The 21,116-nt window shown below is 34.4% G+C and overlaps 3 protein-coding genes across 8 annotated transcripts; 2 read left to right on the top strand and 1 right to left on the bottom strand.

Moving 5' to 3' along the window:
- Positions 1 to 562: 562 nt before the first annotated feature.
- Positions 563 to 3,890, bottom strand: LOC118036817 (uncharacterized). 2 transcript variants are annotated; one of them, XR_012167927.1, is made up of 3 exons: positions 1,715 to 3,890; positions 934 to 1,003; positions 563 to 839 (listed from the first exon to the last, which is right to left on the bottom strand). XR_012167927.1 is itself a non-coding variant. In XM_035042682.2 (2 exons), exon 1 carries the CDS (start codon positions 3,449 to 3,451, stop codon positions 1,751 to 1,753), a length of 1,701 nt encoding a protein of 566 aa, XP_034898573.1. In that variant the 5' UTR covers positions 3,452 to 3,889; the 3' UTR covers positions 563 to 1,003; positions 1,715 to 1,750. The 2 variants fall into 2 exon arrangements, 1 of the variants encoding a protein (XP_034898573.1); XM_035042682.2 differs by having other exon boundaries at positions 563 to 1,003; positions 1,715 to 3,889.
- An 8,279-nt stretch (positions 3,891 to 12,169) lies between these two features.
- On the top strand, positions 12,170 to 15,858 carry LOC118036692 (uncharacterized). Of its 5 annotated transcripts, none has more exons than XM_073404393.1 (5): positions 12,170 to 12,731; positions 12,972 to 13,035; positions 13,564 to 13,777; positions 15,275 to 15,345; positions 15,530 to 15,858. In XM_073404393.1, the coding sequence occupies exons 1-3, from the start codon at positions 12,574 to 12,576 to the stop codon at positions 13,768 to 13,770; spliced, it is 429 nt and encodes a 142-aa protein (XP_073260494.1). In that variant the 5' UTR covers positions 12,170 to 12,573; the 3' UTR covers positions 13,771 to 13,777; positions 15,275 to 15,345; positions 15,530 to 15,858. The 5 variants fall into 5 exon arrangements, with proteins under 5 accessions (XP_073260494.1, XP_073260497.1, XP_073260495.1 ...); XM_073404396.1 differs by having other exon boundaries at positions 15,548 to 15,858; XM_073404394.1 differs by having other exon boundaries at positions 12,171 to 12,731; positions 13,564 to 14,952.
- Positions 15,859 to 19,007: 3,149 nt separating this feature from the next.
- LOC118036619 (uncharacterized) lies at positions 19,008 to 20,185 on the top strand. The gene is made up of 2 exons (XM_035042412.2): positions 19,008 to 19,186; positions 19,373 to 20,185. Exon 2 carries the CDS (start codon positions 19,421 to 19,423, stop codon positions 19,979 to 19,981), a length of 561 nt encoding a protein of 186 aa, XP_034898303.1. The 5' UTR covers positions 19,008 to 19,186; positions 19,373 to 19,420; the 3' UTR covers positions 19,982 to 20,185.
- The last annotated feature ends 931 nt before the right edge of the window (positions 20,186 to 21,116 follow it).

Below are 21,116 nucleotides of genomic sequence, written 5' to 3' on the forward strand. Positions count from 1 at the left end.
CAGTTATGAAGCGAACGGACCCACACCCTCCACCAAATCTGATGAAAGAGCCAACTCAGACTACATAGTACGTACTCCATCGGGAACATTTCATCATTACCATTCATTTCCATCACCTGGCTACTTTTTCAAGAGGGAATAAAATGAATTTTTTTTTTTATAAAAAAAGGTGAAATAATTGACCTGTAGCTCCTTGGAGCTTGTGGGACCAGAGCAGTGGATGTTATGAGTTTATTTTCATTTTTATTTTTTATGTATTTAAATCATTATAAAAATATAAACTTTAAAAAATAAAAAATTAATATATATATTTTTTTTTTAAAAAAAACATTTTCAACCCACCTCTTCACAAGCATATATAGATTATTGTATATCCTTTAGGTTTTTGTTTTTGGTTAAATAGATATGAGTACCAACAATTTTAATTTATTTGATTAAAATGTAATTAAAGAATACTCTCTCTGTTATATAGTTCATGGTAGAACTAACATTTACCATCGTCATTATGCATGGAAGGATTCGTATGCTCCACAGCTCAGAGCACAAGCCAAACAAACAAAGGGAAAATCAAAGAGATTTCTATATATTTTGGTAAATAGCACAACAAACAACCCATTGTACACTTTCTGTGCAAAATCCAGGCAACGGAGATAAAAACACACAAGCATTATAAAAAATATTACACGAGTAGATCAATTAATAAGATTAGGACAGTGTTTGCTCCCTTAAAACATGTAATTCATGTTTTTTTCCTGGTAAACAAACACACCCTAGTGGAGGATGCTCCGTAAAAACCGCATCCACCTATGCTTTTTGTCAAACAATACCACTGTATATTTCTGTAAATAACGCTTATAAATATTTTATGGATAGATGGTCATAAGAATTGTGTATAAAGTGAAAATAAATAAATAAATAAAGGCTGGGGTTTACCATGTGCGTGGTGGTCTAGTGCTTGTCCGTCCACCGAAGGGATTTTCTCCTTGAACAGTTACAAAGACTCCTGCAGTTACAATAGCAACACTTTTACTATGAAAATATAATTGTATGTCACGAGCAGCACATGTTTTTAATAAATTTAATTTTTTTTAAAGATAAATAATTTTTTTATATGTTATAAATTATTTTGATGTGTTAATTTCAGAAATAAATTTTTAAAAATAAAAAAAATATTATTTTAATACATTTTAGTATTATAAAAATTTTAAAAAACAATCGCAAATATGTATTCACAGTTCAAAACATACCCTTAATACAGCTTTTTACACCGAATTTCTGCAAATTTTGAATTAATTTTTTTATATTTTCTTAAAAAAAATTTTAAAAATAAAGAAATATTATTTTAATATATTTTTAAATAAAAAATAATGCTAAAATCGCAATTCTGGTTCAAAAATATTATAACCGTAAGTGGAAAAATCAATCGATATCAATGCCGTCAATAATGGAATAGCGTGGACTAGTCCTGGTCTCCGTTTTCGTGAGACTGTGACACGTCGAGGAAACTACCTCGACGGCATCATAAGTTATAGACGCAACACTCAGTGGTCCCACTGATTTGATTAAAAAAATAAAAATAACCTAAACTAAGATAGCAATAAAATAAAACAGCCCTCACAGGATACCCATTTATCTAAAGGGAAGCCACTTGGCAAGACATAAATGGTCATTAAAACTCAAATTTCCATCTTAATGCTTAAAATAAAAATCGTACCTTTTGTTTGGCGGGGAAGGTTAGTTACTTTTGTGTTTATTCCCTCCAAGTCCTAGAGAACATGCTCTTGAGACTAATCCCAGAAAGTCTCTGCATCGCTTTCTTAGCACCGGAAACCTCCATCTCCGCCAGTTTCTGTAGATGCTGGCAAGCTCCGGCGTCCAGCAGCCTCCTCCTACACCCACCGCTCCGTCCACTCAATAATGCATTCACGAGCATCACCGGGAACTTCTTGTCAATGAGCTCATACTTTGGATCCAACATCTGCACCAGCTTCATCAGACTCTTTTCATCCCTCACCAATTCTTTCTTGTTCGATCGGGCTGTCAACAATGACACCAACGCAAGCGCTCCTGCCTCTTGTAGACCCACTGGCTTCGGCGACTCCATCAGCTTTACCAATGAACCCATGCAGCTAGCTATAGCTCGCTTGTTGCGATCACTAATGGACAAATTAGCAAGTAAAGATGCTGAAATTTGCTGTAAAGTCATGTTTCCATGTTTTATAAACTCGCCGAGATGGATGATTAGAACAGTTGATGATGACAGAACCTGAGCTGTGGAATCTGAGACCGAGAGAGAGCTAATTGCACGCAGAACATGTTCTATTGTATCTGAACTTGACAAATCTTGAATCAAATGCATTAATCTCTGCAGCCCCTTCTCTTGTATTATCAAATCGCGAAAATAACCCCCGGAAGAGGCTAGTATTGCTATAGTATTAGCTGCCTTTTCTTGTGCAGCACTTGAACCTGAAACAATCAAATGAATAATAACCGGAACAACACCTTCCTCTGCTAAAGCCATCTTGATGTCCTCTACTCCTGCAACATTTCGAATGGCACCCACTGCGTGTGTTTGTGTCACTTGTGATCCACAACGGCAAGCTTCAATCAGCACTGAAACACCACCATATGCTGAAATAGCCCACCCATTGTCAGGATCGCCGGTGATTGCTTCAATCGCAATGGCAGCCTTTTCTTTTAAAGGCATTGACCCTGTTTCAAGAATCCTCAACAAATGTCCCAATCCACCCTCTTCGAATATAATCTTTCTTGATTCATCGTTGGACGCAGCCAGTATTGCCACAGCCGAAACAGCTTGTTCTCGAATCAACGGCTGATCGTTAAAATCGAGCAAACCGGTCAAATACCCAACATTTCCTTCCTTGACAACTAAACTGGCTGATTTTTTGTCGGTGTTTAGAATCTGAAGAAGTGACTCTAACGCTTTCCTTTTAAACTCCACACCACCGACTTGTAATCTTGTGAAAAGATCGTGGATGAAAAAAACTAAGTCCTCTTTGTCGGAACCGGGACCTGGGTGAGACAGAATAATAGCATTAGAGTGGTGAAGCACTCCGGATCTGAGAAGTAAATCAAGGTCGTGGAGGTGATTGGAGAGGCAAGAGGAGGCGATGTCAAGGTCGCTTTGGAAGAGGAGCTTGCCGCCAGGGAAGGGGCTGGTAGACGAGCATTGGCGGGAGAGGGAGAGGAGGCGTTGGAGAGTGGAGAGGAGAGAAGGGAGGAGAGTGTGAAGAAGCGGGTTTTGGGACCAAAGAGGGGATTCGGAGAGAGAAGAAAGAGAGGACTGGAGAGAGGTGAGTTTTGTTCGAAGTACTTGCCACCGTCCGATGAAGGATTGGACGGTGATGGTGGAGAGGAGGAGGAGGGAGAGGACGTCTGTTATTAGGTCAACGAGTGTTTGCGGTGGTTCGTTGGTGGTGGGGGGATGCATTTGGCCTGGGTCTGGGTTGGTCAGTGTCAAATAATGTTGAGAACACAGGACAAAAGAGAGAGTGGGTTTGCTTTGAGAGAAAGGAAAGGAGAAATAGAGGTGGTGGTGGTCTGACTGTTAGGCTGGAGTCGAGCTCTACCGGTCAGTTTTCAGGCCATCTCTTCGGGACCTCCACACCACATCATCCTTTTCTGCTTCTAATTATTAAACTAGCCTTTGCTTTCTCTTCTGCTTACTTTTCCGACGAATAAAATAAGAATAACATGCATCTATCTATACAGTCTCACCCTGCCATTAGTTAGGAAAATTGTAGAGGATAATTACTATAATAGTTTATGTAGAAATGGAAGAAAGTCTTCCACAATTTATGCGAAAAATAAAAATAAAAGTCAAGACATTAAAGAAATTCATTAGGGTTGGTTATTTTTCTGCCTGCATTGCAGACTAGGTGACGAATGTGGAGCCTTCCCTAACTTAAAAACAGTGGATTTTATCTCGAGTACTTATGAGGTGGCAACTGCAAAGATGTCCTGTTATTGGGAGCTGCCGAAACAGACGTCGTTTTAATGGTTAGTAAATGGGGCAGAGTCCAGCCCAGTTAGATACATCACAAGCAAACTGAAACATTTAGGTATCCGTCCATTCCCCTCCACCGCAACCTCTTCAAAGATACTAAAAAGATCTCGTGATTTTATTGTAGCATAATCTAGTAAAGTTATTGCTTCTATATTGTAATTTTTAATATAGTTTTCAAAAATAATCTAGGAAAATAACTGTAATAATAGTTTTAAAAATTAATGTTTCTTGAATGGATGGGAGACATAAAATATTATGAATTGTAATAGTATTTTTTTTATCACTTAATTTTTTTAATATGATTTTTTTATATTAAATTGATGTGAAATTAAACTGAATAGTTTATTTTGGCTGGCTTGGGGATAAGTTATGGTGATGTCAAGAAAAAAACACTCTAGAGCTTGGTTAGTGCTCAAATTAAAAAAAAAATAGAATTTTATTTTATTTATTTAAAACAATTAAAGTTTTAGGGCTAAAGCAACTTTCTCAACCTTTGTTTTATCACTTAATTTTTTTTTTATATAAAAATTGATCCTTTCCTGTATTGTTGATGTGGGATTGCACTTGATGATCTGTGTTCGCTTGGATTGATTTTGGGTTCTTGCAGTGCTGTAAAAAAGTTTAGGGCATTGGTTAATGTTTAGATTGGGAAAATAAAATAAAATTTTATTTATTTGAAAAAAGTAACTAAAAAAAATCTATTTTCTTAAAAAAAAAGAAAAAAAAATTCTTATATCAGTTTTTTTAGGTTGGAAGAAACTCTTCCTCGAGTTCAATATTCAGTTAGAAATTATCCTCCATCAAGAATATTATTTTATGTTTGGGTCACCCTATCATGAGTTTCTAACACCTTTATGTTGAACACCTTATCTTGGATTCCTGACATAATATCTTTTTGCAAGCAACTCCATTGTGGATCCCTAACATAACATCTTTGTATAATTTGTCCCATCATTGATCCTACCACTAGGATTTCCAATGAAAAAAACCGATAGAATGAAACAATACACTAGTTCCTGGATTTTGTTTTCTTGAGAGGAAACCTTCTCATTCCCTCCTATACAAGCACTTCTATTCTACAACATCTTCTAGCTATAATTGTTCTGTAACACACAACAAAGTAAAATAACCACCAAGAATAATTGGGTTCTGATACCAATTGATGCAGATGGAAGTAAAAAGACAACAAATAAACACATAACACAGAAACTTGATGAGTGAAAGGGACTGCCGATGTGAACCTTAAATTCATAGATTTATTATATTTTAAAAAATATTGATCAAATTTTCCTCTTTAGGGGGTTTACAAAACCTTAAATAGGTCACAAACCCTACCTTAAATAAAAATACAAAAATATAAAGATAATAACCATAAAATCCGAAACAAAACATGAAATCTAGGGAAAATAAAGAAAATAACAAAATTACCTAAACCAGGCTCTAGGTTGATATTTTCAATATCTCAAAATCTAAAGATTTGAGTAGTGTAGTAAGTTCTTATATAGAAAAAATAACATCTGAAAACTCTTGTAAGAATTCAAGTATGATCAACGGTTGGATTAAAAGTTATAAACCCTTTAAGCTATTATTTTGGTTTTAAGCAACCAAACTTCCTCTTGGACCTAAACATGTTCCACTACTCTATAAATGTATCTACTAAATCATTTATATAATCTGTCTTAGAAAGATCATCACTTAGTTGTTGTAAATTCATACATAATTGCTTAGAATTACTTGTTATTTCAAGCCAGAATACATCACGAAGCTTGTTATAAACAATATTGAAGTTTTAAAAAATGCAATTTTAATGGATGATTCGATTGTGTCTTGACCAATGTATCATGATAGTTTGATATGGAGAATTATTGTTTTGACTGTAAATTAGAGATGCTTGCTCGTTATGCTTGTGACATATGATAGGCTAGTCCATTTCACTTCAAATATCCCTTTTATTTTCTTGTTCCTTGCACCATATTGGTAAATTATGCAATTCTTAGATTGATAATGTATTGTTTTTTTAAGTTTAATTTTAAAGCAATTAAAATTACATACTTAACAAAAAAAAGGTGTGAGCCCAAAAACCCTATGCTTCTATTGATTGTAGACTCTATTCATTTATAAACTCACTTTATTGAAGTTAAAGTTGTCATTTCCAAGAAGCTCTTCCTCCTTAAAGACAAAAACAACCTTTTAACAAGAATAAACATGTTGGATTAGGCTTTGGCATAATGTATAATTGCTTGAAGTTCAAAAGATTTACAACAACATTGTGAAATAAGAATTATAATTGCCTTTTAATTATTAGATGAAAACTAACAATTTCCTAATTTTTTTCATTTTGAAAAATTTTTAACCTTTCACTTAGTGTTTGTTACATTAGTTTGCAAGATTTTCCTCCCTCCACTGCCTTTTGGATTCTAATAAATTTTGTTGTTAAAGCTACTACTTATACCAAGCTTACTGGGACTTTAGATTTCTAGATATATTCATTTCCCGTGAGGTACTTAAAACTTAAACTTTTACTACTACTACTACTATTACCGATGATACAACATGCATGAAAGGAGCTAGGATTTATAATTATAGGGGGAAAAAAACTGTTTTTATAGGTATTATTACACAAATAACATTTTTTTATTATTATGTAATATTGGATTTAAGTAAAAATATTACATCAAATTTGAATTATAAAACATAAAATACCATTTAAATGATAATCTCATATTGCATTATTCTAAACAAATTATTCTTTAGTAGATATGTCATGGAGTAACAAGAAATCTCAAATTACAGGGAGTAAATGTCTAGATAAAAAGGGGCAAATTCAAAATCATTAAATTATCAAGGACTATCATGAGTTTTTTTGAAAGAAATAAAAGGGAAATTGTCTCATTCTCTTACACGCAGCTCCATCCTTGGTTGTTTGTATATGGGTATGTTGTGCTTTCTAGGAGTTTTTTGGGAACTTAGCACAATTAAAAAATATTTTAGTAAAATAATTCATGTGAAAAAATATTTAGAGATCTAGCACACTTGATTGAGTTACTATTGGCATCTACAACACTCGAGTTGCAGATACCATCTGCGACTCGATTATTGTAGATCATGTTTGCGACTCAAGTGTAATAGATGTTAATAGTGAAACTCGAGTCACATATAAGATTTGCGATTTTTTTATTAGACTTACCTTGTGATAATTTCTTATGCCATTAACTCTATGGAAAAAAAATAGCATATTCAAATAACCAATTTTCCAATATCAAAACATAAGTAGCATATAATATCTTGAATCATAAGTAACAGATTTAGACTGACGATTAATATAACATAACATAAGATTTTATTAAAATTAAACTAACTATACATTTATTTGTAATTCTTATAACATATAATAACATGTAACTAATTCTAATAATCACCACAACTCATAAAAAGGTCTGAAACACTTGAGGACAAGTCTAGAGCAGCACCCAAACTCATCAAACTCTAAGACAAGTCTATAATGTCCAGGTAGATGTGAGGAGGACCAATATCATCCCAGCTTGTGAATAGACCTAGGATGCTCCTAAACGGGCCTGAGATGTTTGATAACGGCCTTGGGATGCATATGAACAGACTAACATCCCTAACATTGTCATGATAAACATTTTCATCTTCTATTAATGACGTTTCAAGATGCCCAGCCTCTCTAACCTCTTGAAGCTAACCACGATATAAATTGAGCATAGTGTTGGCCTCAATACATCCTATCTCATCGACATCTTCACAGATAGTCGCTGCTGCTTTTCGAGTCTCCTGTACGAAGTAATTAATCTATATACATACATTAAAGATCAATTAGTAGTCATCATCCATAATAAAATTAATCTAATATTTAATAAATGTTGTATTTAAAGTACTATTACATATTAATTGATTCTATCTCAGACATCGAGGTGTATAATGCATTGGATTGCGTAGATGTCTTAGAAAACATGACTGCGTAGGTGGAATGAAATGACATGTAATGGATATATATCATCTAATGTAGGTATCTACATCAATCATCAGATGTTGCTCCTAAAAACACAATCTCTCTTAGCATCTTAGAGATCTAGATAAGATGCATAAATCATCAACCAATTCCCCTCACACTTACCCTAGCTACTAATATTGTGCACTTCATCACCGATATCAACATAATTCGGTATATGTTGAGATAGTCCAAACTGTCGTATTACTTGATCTGGACAATGTATCTCAAGAATGTCGATGGAACGAGACCTGTGCTACCTTGTGCTAAGCGAAGTTGAAAGTATCAAGTCCTCTGTATATGACATTTGTTATAATTTACTAATATCTTGGGGTTAATAAAAGTGCATTATTTATCAATAAAACCATAACAATAATATAATCAACTAAAACCTAAATTCATTATATTAGTTGGTGAACACGTACATTCATCAAATTTCACTACCATAGCAAAATTATCATTCAAATTCATCTATTTCATAGCTAGTATTATTATTTTAATATAAATCGGTATAATCTATAATTTAATCTAAATTAACACTAATCATTCCATCACATAATTTTGTTAATTCACTATCAACAACCCAAAATTATTGATTATTGAACTAAATAACCTAATTATCAATTTACATTATTTCTAATTAACCTAATTCCTAATTCAAAACCCTAACATTCAATAAAATCAAATTAGCATATATTAAGCATGTCACACCCTCGCGACGGAGCGCGACGACTTTCGATTGATTTCAGGGTCTTTTGTTTTTTTGTGAAGGAGTCGCCACCAAGTATTTTGATCACTAGGAACCCTAACTGGTCTTTCAGAGATTCTAAAGCAAGGGACTGGTTGCGTAAAGGGAAGGTATTAGCACCCCTAGTACGCCCTACCTAAGGTAAGCTGTTTGGTGTTTGGTTTGCTCTATAATTGCTATGGTGTTGGTGTTTTCTAATCCCATCAATTTTCCTAGGTTTGATTCAAATAAAATTTATTTGGATAGAAATCCAAGGAGATTCCATGTGCTTTGAAAGCTCATTTTTCCCTTTAGTATTTCAAGAGTTTGCGACTCGTAAATCGCAAGGAGGAGGGACAAAAAAATTAGCAATGTAGGGCGCTAAAAAAACCTATGTTTTTTTTAGTATTTTATACTCTCACGGCTCGTAAACCATGGAGTAAAAAAAATTGAAATGTCCTCGATTATAATCAAGGCTTCTTTGAAGGATGTTCGTCCTTTAAGGATTTCTTTATCCAAACATTAGAGGTGAATAATAGATGAATTCCCCCCAAAATAAGATTTTTATATTTTTTGGAATATTGGCCAATACCCTTTGGAGTTTTACAAACATGTTGTAAAAATCCAGAAATGCAAGAAAATAATTTTTGTTGTGTTTAAGAAATCCATGCGAAAACACCTTTTTAAAACTTCCAATATTTTTTGTATATATAAAAAAAAACGTTTTAAACATGTTAGGGTATTGGCCGTATGCAACACACAAGAAAATAAATTTTGATATATATGTATATTTGCCACAGTTGCGTCGAAAACCAGGTATTCTAAATACGAGAAAAAAAAATTCAAACTTTAAAATAAATATTCCAGAAAATAAATCTCTCTCTCTTTCTTTTATTTTTTTTCAAAAAAAAAAAGAGAAAAAAGTAAGGAAGTCCGTCTAAGCAAGTGACCCGGCTGGACACCAAAAAAAAAGGGGGGGCGCAAGTAAAGTTTAGAAAGCTGGCGAGCACTGTTCAAGTGAGTTAATTCACTTGAACAGTGCAAACACAAAACATAACAACATGTATGCTGCGAGGTGAAGAGAAAAAATAAACAGACTTGGTCCAGTGACGTTGAAAGCGTGATGGTCGATCCAGTGTTCGTCTGTTTCAAATATTTTCCTCCTGCTCTGTATTTACATCTGCTTCTCTGGTTTTTCTTTCCTCTGCGTCAAAGCATTCAGAACTGCAAGTCTCATTGGTTTTTTCTTCTATTTACTGAGTTTTCTTTTTACTCTGCCTCTCTTGCGTTCTTCTTATCTCTCTTTGCTGTTTTTTTTCTGCTCCTTTCTCTCCGGTTTTCTCCTCTTTTATCTCCTTTTCTTTTCACAGTAACGAACAGAAACTCCTTCTGTTCTCTATGTTTTTACTCCCTGCCTCTCTTGCGTTTTTCTCTTCTGTCTTTGGCTGTTTTTCCTGCTCTTTTCTGTCCGTTTTCTCTTCTTTTTGTGCTCTTTTTTGCTGCTATCCTTCTCTCTTTTTGGCTGCCGTCTCCTCTCCTTTCTGTCCTCTCTCCTTTTCTCCCCCTTTTAGGTCAGCAGCCGAGGCTTCTATATAGCCTATACATGGCTTTATTGAGGAAACAAATATTACATTAAATCTATGGTGTAATATCGGGTGAGCAGAAATAGGAAACCAGAATATTTGATTCTGATTATGTGATCAGCAATGATTTCTTTCCTAGTTAGAGGATGGTGCGACTCTTTTCTTTCCTTCCATAGAGTCAGCTGCTCCCTTTAAAATGAAGCAATAAAAACGTGGTTTGCAGATAAAAGGAAAGAAGATAACCGGGGTAGCTGTGAAGAGAAAAAGGAAAGAAAGAATCGCGGACGGGGAGGCATTGTTTTCCTTTTCTGATCTAATTCCTGTTCTTCAATTTCATCACCCGATAAAATTTCTCCTAATTTTATCTTCAATCAACTCCCTTATTTTCACAATTTTCGATTCAGTCCTTGGTCCAAAAAATCCTTCGAATCAGCCTCGCGAACTTGGGCTATATCCTTCATGCGGTAGAATTTTCTACCTTCACGTTAGATATTCAAATGGGAATATCTTGAGCTTCTGATATCGAAATCAAGTGATTCAAAAATCCAAATTCATCTACGCGTCTAGGACTACAACTTTGATGAAGGAGTCAAAGTGAGATAAAATCATTTTATATAACAGAAACTGGCAGTAATCTAGTTGGTCAAAAGGGATCTCCAGGTCTAACTCAAAAACTGACGAATGTCGAGCATCCTAATATGACTGAAAGTATGAACTAAGAACAAAAATCACAAAAACTAGGCTAAAAATAGAGTTTTTTTAGTGCAGACTCAGGTTAATATCCTTCTCGCGGCAGAATTCTCTGCCTTCACGTTAGATATTCAAACGGGAATACCTTAAGCTTCTGGTATCGAAATCAAGTGATCCAAAAGCCCAAATTCATCTATACATCTAGGACTACAACTTTGATGAAGGAGTCGAAGTGAAATAAAATCATTTTATAGAACAAAATCTGGTAGTAATCTAGTTGGTCAAAAAGGTTCTTGATCTGACAATGCTGAGCATCCAAATCTGACTAAGAATCTGCTCTAAGAACAATGATCCCTAGGACTTAATAAAGGTGTACGTCAATTTTTCAACATGTAATAAGTGACAGAATATACCTAAGATGGTCATATATCGTACGAAACCGAGTCAAAATCAGAGCCTAAGTTGGAACAAAAAATTGCGACAACAGCAGAACCTTTTTTTAATGCAAATTCTGAAGGATTTATTCAACCTTAAAAACAAGATAATGAAGGAATGAATTTAGCATTTTGAAGACTCCTGATCAACCTAAGTAAACCTAATGATTTTGGTAGTAAAGGGGAAGGCTAAAAAAGAGCAGAAAATAGCTCACACCAGTTTCTTTTGGAAAAAAAATATTTCTTATGTGCTTTTGTCAATCTTCTGGCGAACATGAGCTAAACTCCTACACTCTATTCAAAAGAGGTATACACCGTCTCTAGCACGTGGGGGTCCAAAAGTGAGTAACAACAAAGCATATATTTCATCAAACTAATAGAGGGGAAGGTGTTCACCATACCTCTAAATGAAGAAGGTGACGATGATCGATGGTGGCTATTTGGGGGGAAAAAAAATGATGAGCTGTCGCAGTGAAGAAAGAGAAATAGCTATGAATCTAGGGTTAGAAAGAGAAAGATAGGTAATGTAGTGTTACTGTGGGTGTTTTTGACGGAGAGGGGGAGGTTGTAGACTTGTGGTGTTAATTTTGAATTAAGTTACAAAAATATTCGTAAAATTGTGCTGGATATCATATTATTTTATCATTGTGTTACTTTAACATTTTTTTTTTTTAACTATGCTAAAAAAAAAAAAAAAACAGCCCGCATTCTTGACTGCATGTTGTTTTCTTTTGATTTCTCTGACAAGAAATAGTTGTTGCTTACAGCTATGTTGAAACGGTGAATGCTCAGAGGTCCATTCCCTTGGGATGGAGGTATTTGATAAATCGATCAAAGACATTTCTTTTCTGTACTGTTTTTATCTTTGTAATTTCAGTCTTTGAGAGCCAAATAGCAAGTCTGCAGCCTGAGATAATTTAAGAACTGCCATAACAGACAGAGATGCTCACAAACATGTTACTTGTGTTTGGTGCCGTCCTAGATGGGTCTCTGTTTCACTTTTGTGGCTTTAATGCATTATTGTTAAAGAAGTATACTTCTGTTTCGCGAGATGGAATCTTTCCTTTGTCGTGCCTGTGGATGTAGAAAACATCTACAGTATGGCGAATGTCACTCCTTTCAATATTCTTTGTTGGCAACACTTTGGATGGGCTCCACAAGAAGCAAAAAAGCAGATGGTTACTTCAGAGGTGCTCGGGCCAAACCCTCGACTTCTGTTTCAACTTTACGCGCTCGAACAAAGCAGCTATTACCAGAAGTAAGAACACTCATTTATTTCTTATTTTCTGACAATTTCTTTCCTCTATAAATAGTGGTTGATGCTTCAATCAATTATAGAAACTGTTTTTTTACATTATTATGTTGTGCAAGATTCTAACTCTCACATATACTGATGTAATTGAAAATGGAAGTGTCGTTGATTGGATGAAAAAACCCATGATTTACTCAACCTTAGTGCCTGTTAAGAACTTTGTTGTTTCTGCATTTTCATCTGCAGGGTCCTCGAAGAAAAGGATAGCAGATTCGAGGATATTGTAGATGCATATTTAGCTTTTTTGCAGGTAAGATTTGTGATGACATCTCTGCAAGTGCTTATCTTGTTTTCTCATGTTATCTTGGTTAGTAAAGGACTGAAGCTAATAATTAGTTAACTTGGCTAATCTATAGGTCTAGCTTGCCTATTCATGACTATTACCCGATGTTCTTAATTCCTTGAAATCTCTGAACACTGGACTGTTTTTCTCCTGTACCTCCTCTATGTTCTACATTTCTCATTTTGTTACTGTTGGCTAATTTGCTTTTTATATGCAAGAAACTATGTTATTTTGAGTAACCAATGACTTATTTTCACATTCTTTAGTCGTCAAGAAGAAATGTGAGAGGTTACCCAGATGACTTTGAATTCCCTGTAAATCTTAGGGCACCAAATTATTCTGTCATTTTGAACTGTAATTTCCCTTTTCTTTTATCAATGATGATGAAATACATTATTTGAGCAGCCGACAGCATGTGTTTATCCACTAGTAATACCGGTTAGTTTTATTTTGTGCTATGATCTGCCTCACCATCTCCTTTGTTACTCATTGTAGGTTACTGTGGTGAATCCTGCCATGGATAAAGCACTGGAATTCCTGCAAAAGCTTGCCAGTGATGCAAGAAATGGAAAAATCCCAAAAAAACAGAATATGTTTTGGTTCTCCTTGGAGGCATCCTTCAAAAAGAGACGACCCTACTCTGTGCCAGCAAAGGGCAAAGCTTCAACTGTTGGATTTTGTTCAGTCTCTAGTAAATACTGAATTTGGGGTAGCACATTCTCTGTTTATTTTAATTTTTTTTCTCTTACTTGATGCAAGTAAATTACCTAGGTGATTGTAGCTTTTAGATAGTTGATGATCCATGCACTGTTGCATTATTAGAGGTGGTATTGTTGTTATTATTATTATTATTATTAATTATGCATCCATTATTAATTGTTTAATTTTGAATTTAAATTTTTTCTCCCACTTGATACGGGTAAATTACCTAGGTGATTGTAGCTTTGAGATATTTGATGATCCATGCACTATTGCATTATTAGAGGTGGTATTATTGTACGAGCAATAATACCACCTCTAATAATAATTTTGTTATTATTATTATTATTATTATTATTATTATTATTATTATTATTAATTATGCATCCATGAGTTTCCTAGCTCTTTTGTTTTTTTTAATTGCTGGATGCTGACCACATTTTAAAATCTTCTTTGGAATGTTTTGGAGTGGATTGTTTTTGTATTGAATCTTTAGTGATTTTTTTGAAAAAAGAAATATTTAAAATTATTTTTTTATATTTTTTTATCGTTTTGATGTGTTGATATTAAAAATAAAAAAAATATTATTTTCATATATTACCGAGCAAAATATTTTAAAAAAACAACCATTATTATATTTCCAAATACGATTCATAAACCTTAACTTGATCTATCACTCCGATGAAAACTTTTATGGAATGCGTAATGGCCCAGAAAAAATAATGAATTTTGGTAATTTCCCTAATTTTGTCACTCAAGTTTTGCTAATTTTCTTCATGGATAACAGCTAAAATACATGGATTGGTTAGCCTTTAGTTTACTTTTAGTACCCATAGTGGACTAATGTTTTTTCTTAGATAAGCTCACTTAACATAATTCCCTGGATTGGTTTGCTCTATATATGCTCAACGCGACCCAGCATTCATTCGTCCCATATCTGAAGGTATTCAGACATGTCTTGTGAGATGGTAACTAATCTTCTCCCTTTATATCTTACCACCCAAAATAAGCATGAAAATGTTGTTTGTTTGCATATGTTGATGTCGGTTCACAGGCATGTCCAGGAACACACGATCAAAATGAGTTAATTTACAGAACCTGCTCCAGTTTCTGTGGCAGCGAATTATACGTGGCCGTAGTTACCGTCATTTGATGTTTTCAAGTGCGCTACAAATACCAGAAAAGGTCATCAGAATGTGTTGTCCTTAAAATCAACATTTCTCCTATGTTTGTTTAAATTTTGTGCAACAACAGATATTCAAAAACCTGAGTGCTCAAGGAGATTGGCACAGTTTCAAATACTGTATGGGATCTTGAACCAAATGACTGATTTTGAATTTTTGGTGGTTAGGAAATACTTGTTTGCGACAGTTGCTGCAAATTTTAGTTTTCTAGAGGCTAGCTGTTACCTTAATTACACTACCTACCTATCTCAAGCTCAGATGTGAGCAAAACAATATATGATTTTCATTTGTTTTTGTTGTTTTTATCTTGATTCTTGCCTCAGTTATGGGGGATGCTGGTTGCAATCATGGCCTTCTGGATTCCAAGAGAGACATAGCATAAACAAATAAAACTGTAAGATCCTCCTCCATTGGACAATTTATCAGTTCTAGTCATGTATTTACTCATTTCATGCCTTGATTTGGGAGTTTATGTTTCTTGGATAACACGATATATAATTGTGTTACAAGTTCACTAGATAAACACAGCTCAATTTTGAGCATCACGCCCCTCATAAAATGATTTTATTTTTTATCAGTGAGGTTCTTACTGCTAGGTTGCTCTGGAATAACCCTTTTGGCTTTGACTGGTGTTGAAGAATCCATTATCCAGATACATTTGGCGAATGAAGAATTGTCTGTCTTTTTTATATGAAGAGGCGAGTGTGATCATCTCGTCTTTCATGGAGTACCCTATTTATTTGGTTGAACAATTTAGCACCTCTCAATTTCTCTCAACATATGATCGTATGTAAGTGTATTCGATAGCAAAGTGGACAAATGGTAGAATAGATGGCACGGTTCTGTCACCTCGAATGGTTTCTTAAAGATTTACTCATCGCAGGAAGATAAATAAATTACTTGTGTTCGATGCTCTCATGTTTATATGAACTAGCAATCAACTTATCAACAAACTCTTTAAATCTACATCTAATTTGTCAAAAAATTAATTCAATTTTAAAATTTAAGTTATTAGATAGATTTAATTAATATACATTCCCTCAAATAAAATTTTTTTGAGTTTCCAAACTTATATATATATAGACACTACTTTGTACTTAATTTTTATTAAATAAATATAAATAATAAAATTCAAATTCGTGATTATTTTATAATTAAAACTTAAATACCATATTAAAAAACTAATTCAACCAAAAAAATTTAAACTATTAAATAAAAATTTAAAATATAATTTATATTATTTTTCAACAAATCATATTACTTTCCATGCATGTTTTTTTTTTTATTTATTTATGTGGGTGTTCGGCCCAGCTTGTGCGCACCACGACTAATTCCACGGCTCACTGAACATCCTACAAACCCAGTGAGCATGTAAGACACCGTGGGGGTGACAGACGTGCACGGTGAGGTTTGAACACAGGATACAGAGGAAGGAAATAAGTTCCTTCAACCACTGGACCAAGATCTCATGTGTCCTTTCCATGCTATTATAGCATAGTTATTGTAGCTTTTTCACATACATGTACGAATACTAACTATCTTCTTCAGTTTGATTTGGAATTTAATCTCATGAAACTGATATTATATTTAGTATGATTTTTTTAATTGACTATAAGTTGTTTTCTTGACTTTTGACTCAAGGTAAATTTTGATTTAATTAAAGTTTAAACCTGTAACTTTTAAAATAAAAATACTTTATAAAATAATTAAAATCACAATTTCAAACACTATTTTTATAATAGACCTGGCGTGGGCTCGTGGAGATCCAAAGTCCACGTACCCATGTTAATGATCATCATTACATGGAGTGGCTAATCATGTTTGCCGGCTACTGCTTCTAACCAAAAGCTAAATTTTGTATGAGCAATATTATCAGTTAAGTGGGTTCAATGATTTTTACTCGAATCAAATAAAAGATCATGATCTAAGCTTCATGTTACTTGGTCAGACCCATCTCAGCTGATAAATTTTAAAGAGTGGTAGTGGTAACCATCAATACTTTTTCTACAAGAAGGAGATAAATACAAAGAGAAAAAACAAAAAAATATTTTTGAGTCTAAGTAGAAATATTCTATCATGGGTTTGGATGTGTTTTTCTTTTCTGTTCTTTTATCATTTATATCTCCTCAAAGTAGATTCATGAAGTAAGTATTGATATACAAGATTTGAAAAAGGAAAAAAGAAAGCCCAATTACAAGAACTAGCTCATAATTTAAGTTTATGTAAAATCCCAACAAAATCCCATAAGATCCGAGCAAGATCCTGGTTTTATTATGATCTTATGCAAAGACGATTTGTCAGCGGATTTGAGTTATTCAAGGCTGTTTAGTACAGTGCGTACCGGGAATTATTTTTATCTAGAAGCCTAGCGGCTAGTCGCCCCCCAACTCCACCCACCGGGTTTCGATCGGAGGACATGTCTAGTGTGAGCATGGTGGTAGATCCACCGTGTCGGAGGGGAGGATCTTAGTAACCATGATCGCATTCAGCCTTCTTTATTTTAGCAATGTAGTCAAGTGTTCTTCTTTATGGATTAAGCTCTGTAACATCGAGCTCAGCTTTAACATTCCATGGGGGATTCTTTAGATTTGAATTGGGAAAAGAAAATGATGCTCTTCTGCTTTATGAACAGGATTCGAATTTCAGGCAGGTGACCGCAACCACTGGTACCACATAGTTCTGGTTTTGTATGTTTATTTGACATGCGGGGAATCCAACAAAAAAGAAGGAACCGAATCATAAGGAGTTCCTCTTCTTTTTTTTTTTTTTCTTCTCTGTGGTCAATTGTTAAGATGTAAAATCAGGAAGATGAGTTATCAAATTCAAATTTGACATTGAGGGAAGAAAGCTCGAGATATGTAGATTTTACAAAAGTGAGAGGTGCATACCTAATAACTCGAGATTGCCGGAAGTCATGGCTTTTGACTCAATTAATATCACCCACCGGACACAATTCCATGATCGCTGGTGGGCCTCTTCATCATGGAGAGAAAGGTATTAACTCGTGATTTTGGTCCTTTAACACATAAAATGTTCTCTCTTTCCTTTTATAGATGTAGCAGAACTGTAAAGTTAACAAAAGATTTTGATGACAAATTGCCAATTAACCCAACAGGCATGGCTGTAGTTCTCAGGATATTTCAAATCGAATTGGAGGGAGCATACGAGTGTTTGTTTTCTAACACTTACCATTGGCCCTGGCTACGTTTTGGGAAACAAAAACAAAGGGAGAGCAGTCTTTAGTTGGCCATTGCAGCTTTGTCTTCCCTAGAAGGCTAAGGTTTGATAACAATGCTACTAAAGTGAGGGACTTGCAATGTGAATTCGTAAAGTTTAGAATATCTCTTTTTTTTTTAAAAAAAAATTTGAGTATAGTATTATAATATATGTTGGAGTGCATGAAAAACTATCTTTTATTTATATATGTTTATAATAGAGTTGTGTCTTTTGACTTTAGATGCAAGTTAGCATTAATAAACCATTGCTAGCACTAAAGAGAGATTGAGCAAGTTTTTTTTTTTAAATATATTGTAATGACATTGTTAGCACTAAAAAAGCATGCAATTAATTGTTTAGGATTGTTTTGAAGTGTGGTTAAAATTGTTTTTTAAAATATTTTTTTTTATTAAAATGCATCAAAATAATAATTTTTTTTATTTAAAAAAAATTATTTTAAGATCATCACATCAAAATGATTCAAAATATAAAAAAAAAATTAATTTTTAACATATAAAAAATTGAATTTTTTAAAAAATACATGTTTTATGCTTTATAGAAACTAAATTATTGAATGAATAACAGTATTAAAACAGTTTAAAAGTGTTCCAACAATATCGATAGCCATTCAAGTCACTAAATTTAAATAAAATGTCAAATTTAATAATCTTAATGATCATTGACATTGATAAAGCGTTAGTATTGTAGAAATCCCTAATTAATTATGAGAGAGAGAGAGAGAGTTCGTGCCATCACTATCTGCTTGCCATGATGTTAAAACTTCTAGAATGAGATTTTAGCTTGAAATCGGGGAATGTGTGCTTAACATTATAGTAAAATAGCATTTACAACTATAAGTTAAATAATATATATATATAGTTATAGTCTATTACAGTTATAGTATCTGTTGACACTCCATTAATTCAGGTTGGGAGTGTCTATTTAGGACACAGACCAGACGAGAAAACCTCGAAGAGTACTGTAATCAAGAGAGCCCCCAATCTATCAGTGGTTTCCAAGTAAGTGAAGCTGCACTTAACCATCCATAGAATCTCCATGATTTTGCTTGGTTTGTCCCTTGTTTTTCTTGAATATCTTATAATGCTTTCGACCACTCGTGCAATCTTAGTCAAACAATGTACACTATCTTCACTCCATCTTTGCTTATTTCTGGGAAATGATAGAATTTGAGCTTGCATCTGCAGGGGTATTTCAGTTCTTGGCTGGCAGGAATTAAATTACACAAGGTACGGATGCAACCAGGCTTGGATGAGATCGCAATGACGGGGTGGAAGAGTCTGAAGCAACGGCTGTCATTCAAGGGCCTGGGTAGTTGCTGCGGGAGCACAAGCTGGATTTCCAGAGGTACCACCCAAACCATGCCCTTTATCGATATAGAGGAAGAGGAGGAGGAAGAGCCCACCATGCAAAACCAAGCTCAAAGAGGAGGAGCACCACCAGCAGCAGCAGCGCCAGGTGCTGGGATGAATCTGGCAATGGCATTAGCTGCTGAGCGCGATTTAGGGGATTCAAATGTCAAGACATTGATGAGTTTGATCGAAGAAACGGACGGTGTTGATTGGAGGAAGAAGAATAACAGTAATAACAAAAGTAGGAGGGACAAGGAACAGGAACAGAAGCAGGAAGAAGAGAAGGATTGGGTATGCTGCGTTTGTATGGAGAGAAATAAAGGAGCAGCTTTTATTCCATGTGGACACACCTTTTGTAGGGTTTGTTCAAGAGAAATGTGGGTTAATCGAGGGTGCTGTCCTGTCTGCAACCGTTCCATTCTCGACATCCTTGATATCTTCTAGTAATCAGCAGAGGCAGAGAAGATTCTTTCAATGTCTTGTCTTCGGGTTCAAACCCAGGTTTGAGCTCCATCATTTACTGCATTTGTTTAAGGAAGTGTTCTAAGCTTTAAGTTCGATACATGATTCTGGATAACGTACGAAAAACATGTTTCTTGCCTGGTACAGGTTCAGAATATATATTTAGTAGATTGTTTCTTTCCAATCTTCCAAATCTCTTTTCTTTTCCCTCATAACGAAATCAAGAACAAAGAAGATGCATGAAAGCAAGCACAAGCATGTTTAATCTTTTTCTCTTAATGAAAACAAAATGTTGGAGTGTTAGTCGAAACTTGTATTAATTAATGTAGCTGCTACAAGCATGCTCTCTTACAGGCCATCCTACTGGTTAAAGTGCTCTGCTTTTTATCGTTTCTCGTTAAGAAGGGAGACAGAGCAACGTTTTGTTTGTTTCTTAAAATTTGTTGTTTTCCTTATACAATTGGCTTTTTTTTTCATGATTTAAAACTAGGGAGACTCCAATCTGAGCCCTCAATTTTTTTAAACTTTAAAAACTCAAGATTGGTTGGATTGAATTTCATAAAGCTCCTTTAAACGAGAGATTGGGACTGAAAACTTATTTAATAAGCATTATGTATTTGAGATTTAGGGTCCGTTTCGATGTGGAACAAAAGAAACATCTAAGATTAATAATAAAGAAGAAGAAAAAAAGAATTAGAAAAAAGAAGATGCAAAAAGGAAAATCATTGGTTATAAAAGTTATAAACTTTGCAGATTTTACTCAAATCATCACCAACTCTCTAACATTTATAAAAAATATCCTATAAATACTAAAATTATAATTATAATAAACAATTGGGCTTGTAGGCCGCTAAATAAAATATCCAATAATAATTAAATCAAATGTTGTAACCATTTTTGGGTCCCCATAAAAAAATAACAAATACAAAAAAAAAAAAAAAAAAGTTAAACAGTGCGTTTTCAACGGCACTGTTCCCCTTTCTTTCCCGCCGAACACACAGCAGCAAAGAAGGAAAAAGAATGCATATTTAATGACACCGGTCCCTCGAAGCCCACCGACCGCCGGTCCCTCTAGCCTACCGACCGAGACATTGGCGACCACCGACCGCACCGCCGA

Source organism: Populus alba, chromosome 14 (assembly GCF_005239225.2).
Source record: "Populus alba chromosome 14, ASM523922v2, whole genome shotgun sequence".
Classification (NCBI taxonomy): domain Eukaryota; kingdom Viridiplantae; phylum Streptophyta; class Magnoliopsida; order Malpighiales; family Salicaceae; genus Populus; species Populus alba.

Bases quoted from the DNA above. Each gene is read 5' to 3' on its own strand.
- LOC118036817 (XM_035042682.2), bottom strand. From the start codon at position 3,451: ATGCATCCCCCCACCACCAACGAACCACCGCAAACACTCGTTGACCTA.
- LOC118036692 (XM_073404393.1), top strand. From the start codon at position 12,574: ATGGCGAATGTCACTCCTTTCAATATTCTTTGTTGGCAACACTTTGGA. The intron at 12,732-12,971 runs GTAAGAACACTC...TTTCATCTGCAG, and splicing joins CAAAGCAGCTATTACCAGAA to GGTCCTCGAAGAAAAGGATA. The intron at 13,036-13,563 runs GTAAGATTTGTG...TACTCATTGTAG, and splicing joins CATATTTAGCTTTTTTGCAG to GTTACTGTGGTGAATCCTGC.
- LOC118036619 (XM_035042412.2), top strand. From the start codon at position 19,421: ATGCAACCAGGCTTGGATGAGATCGCAATGACGGGGTGGAAGAGTCTG.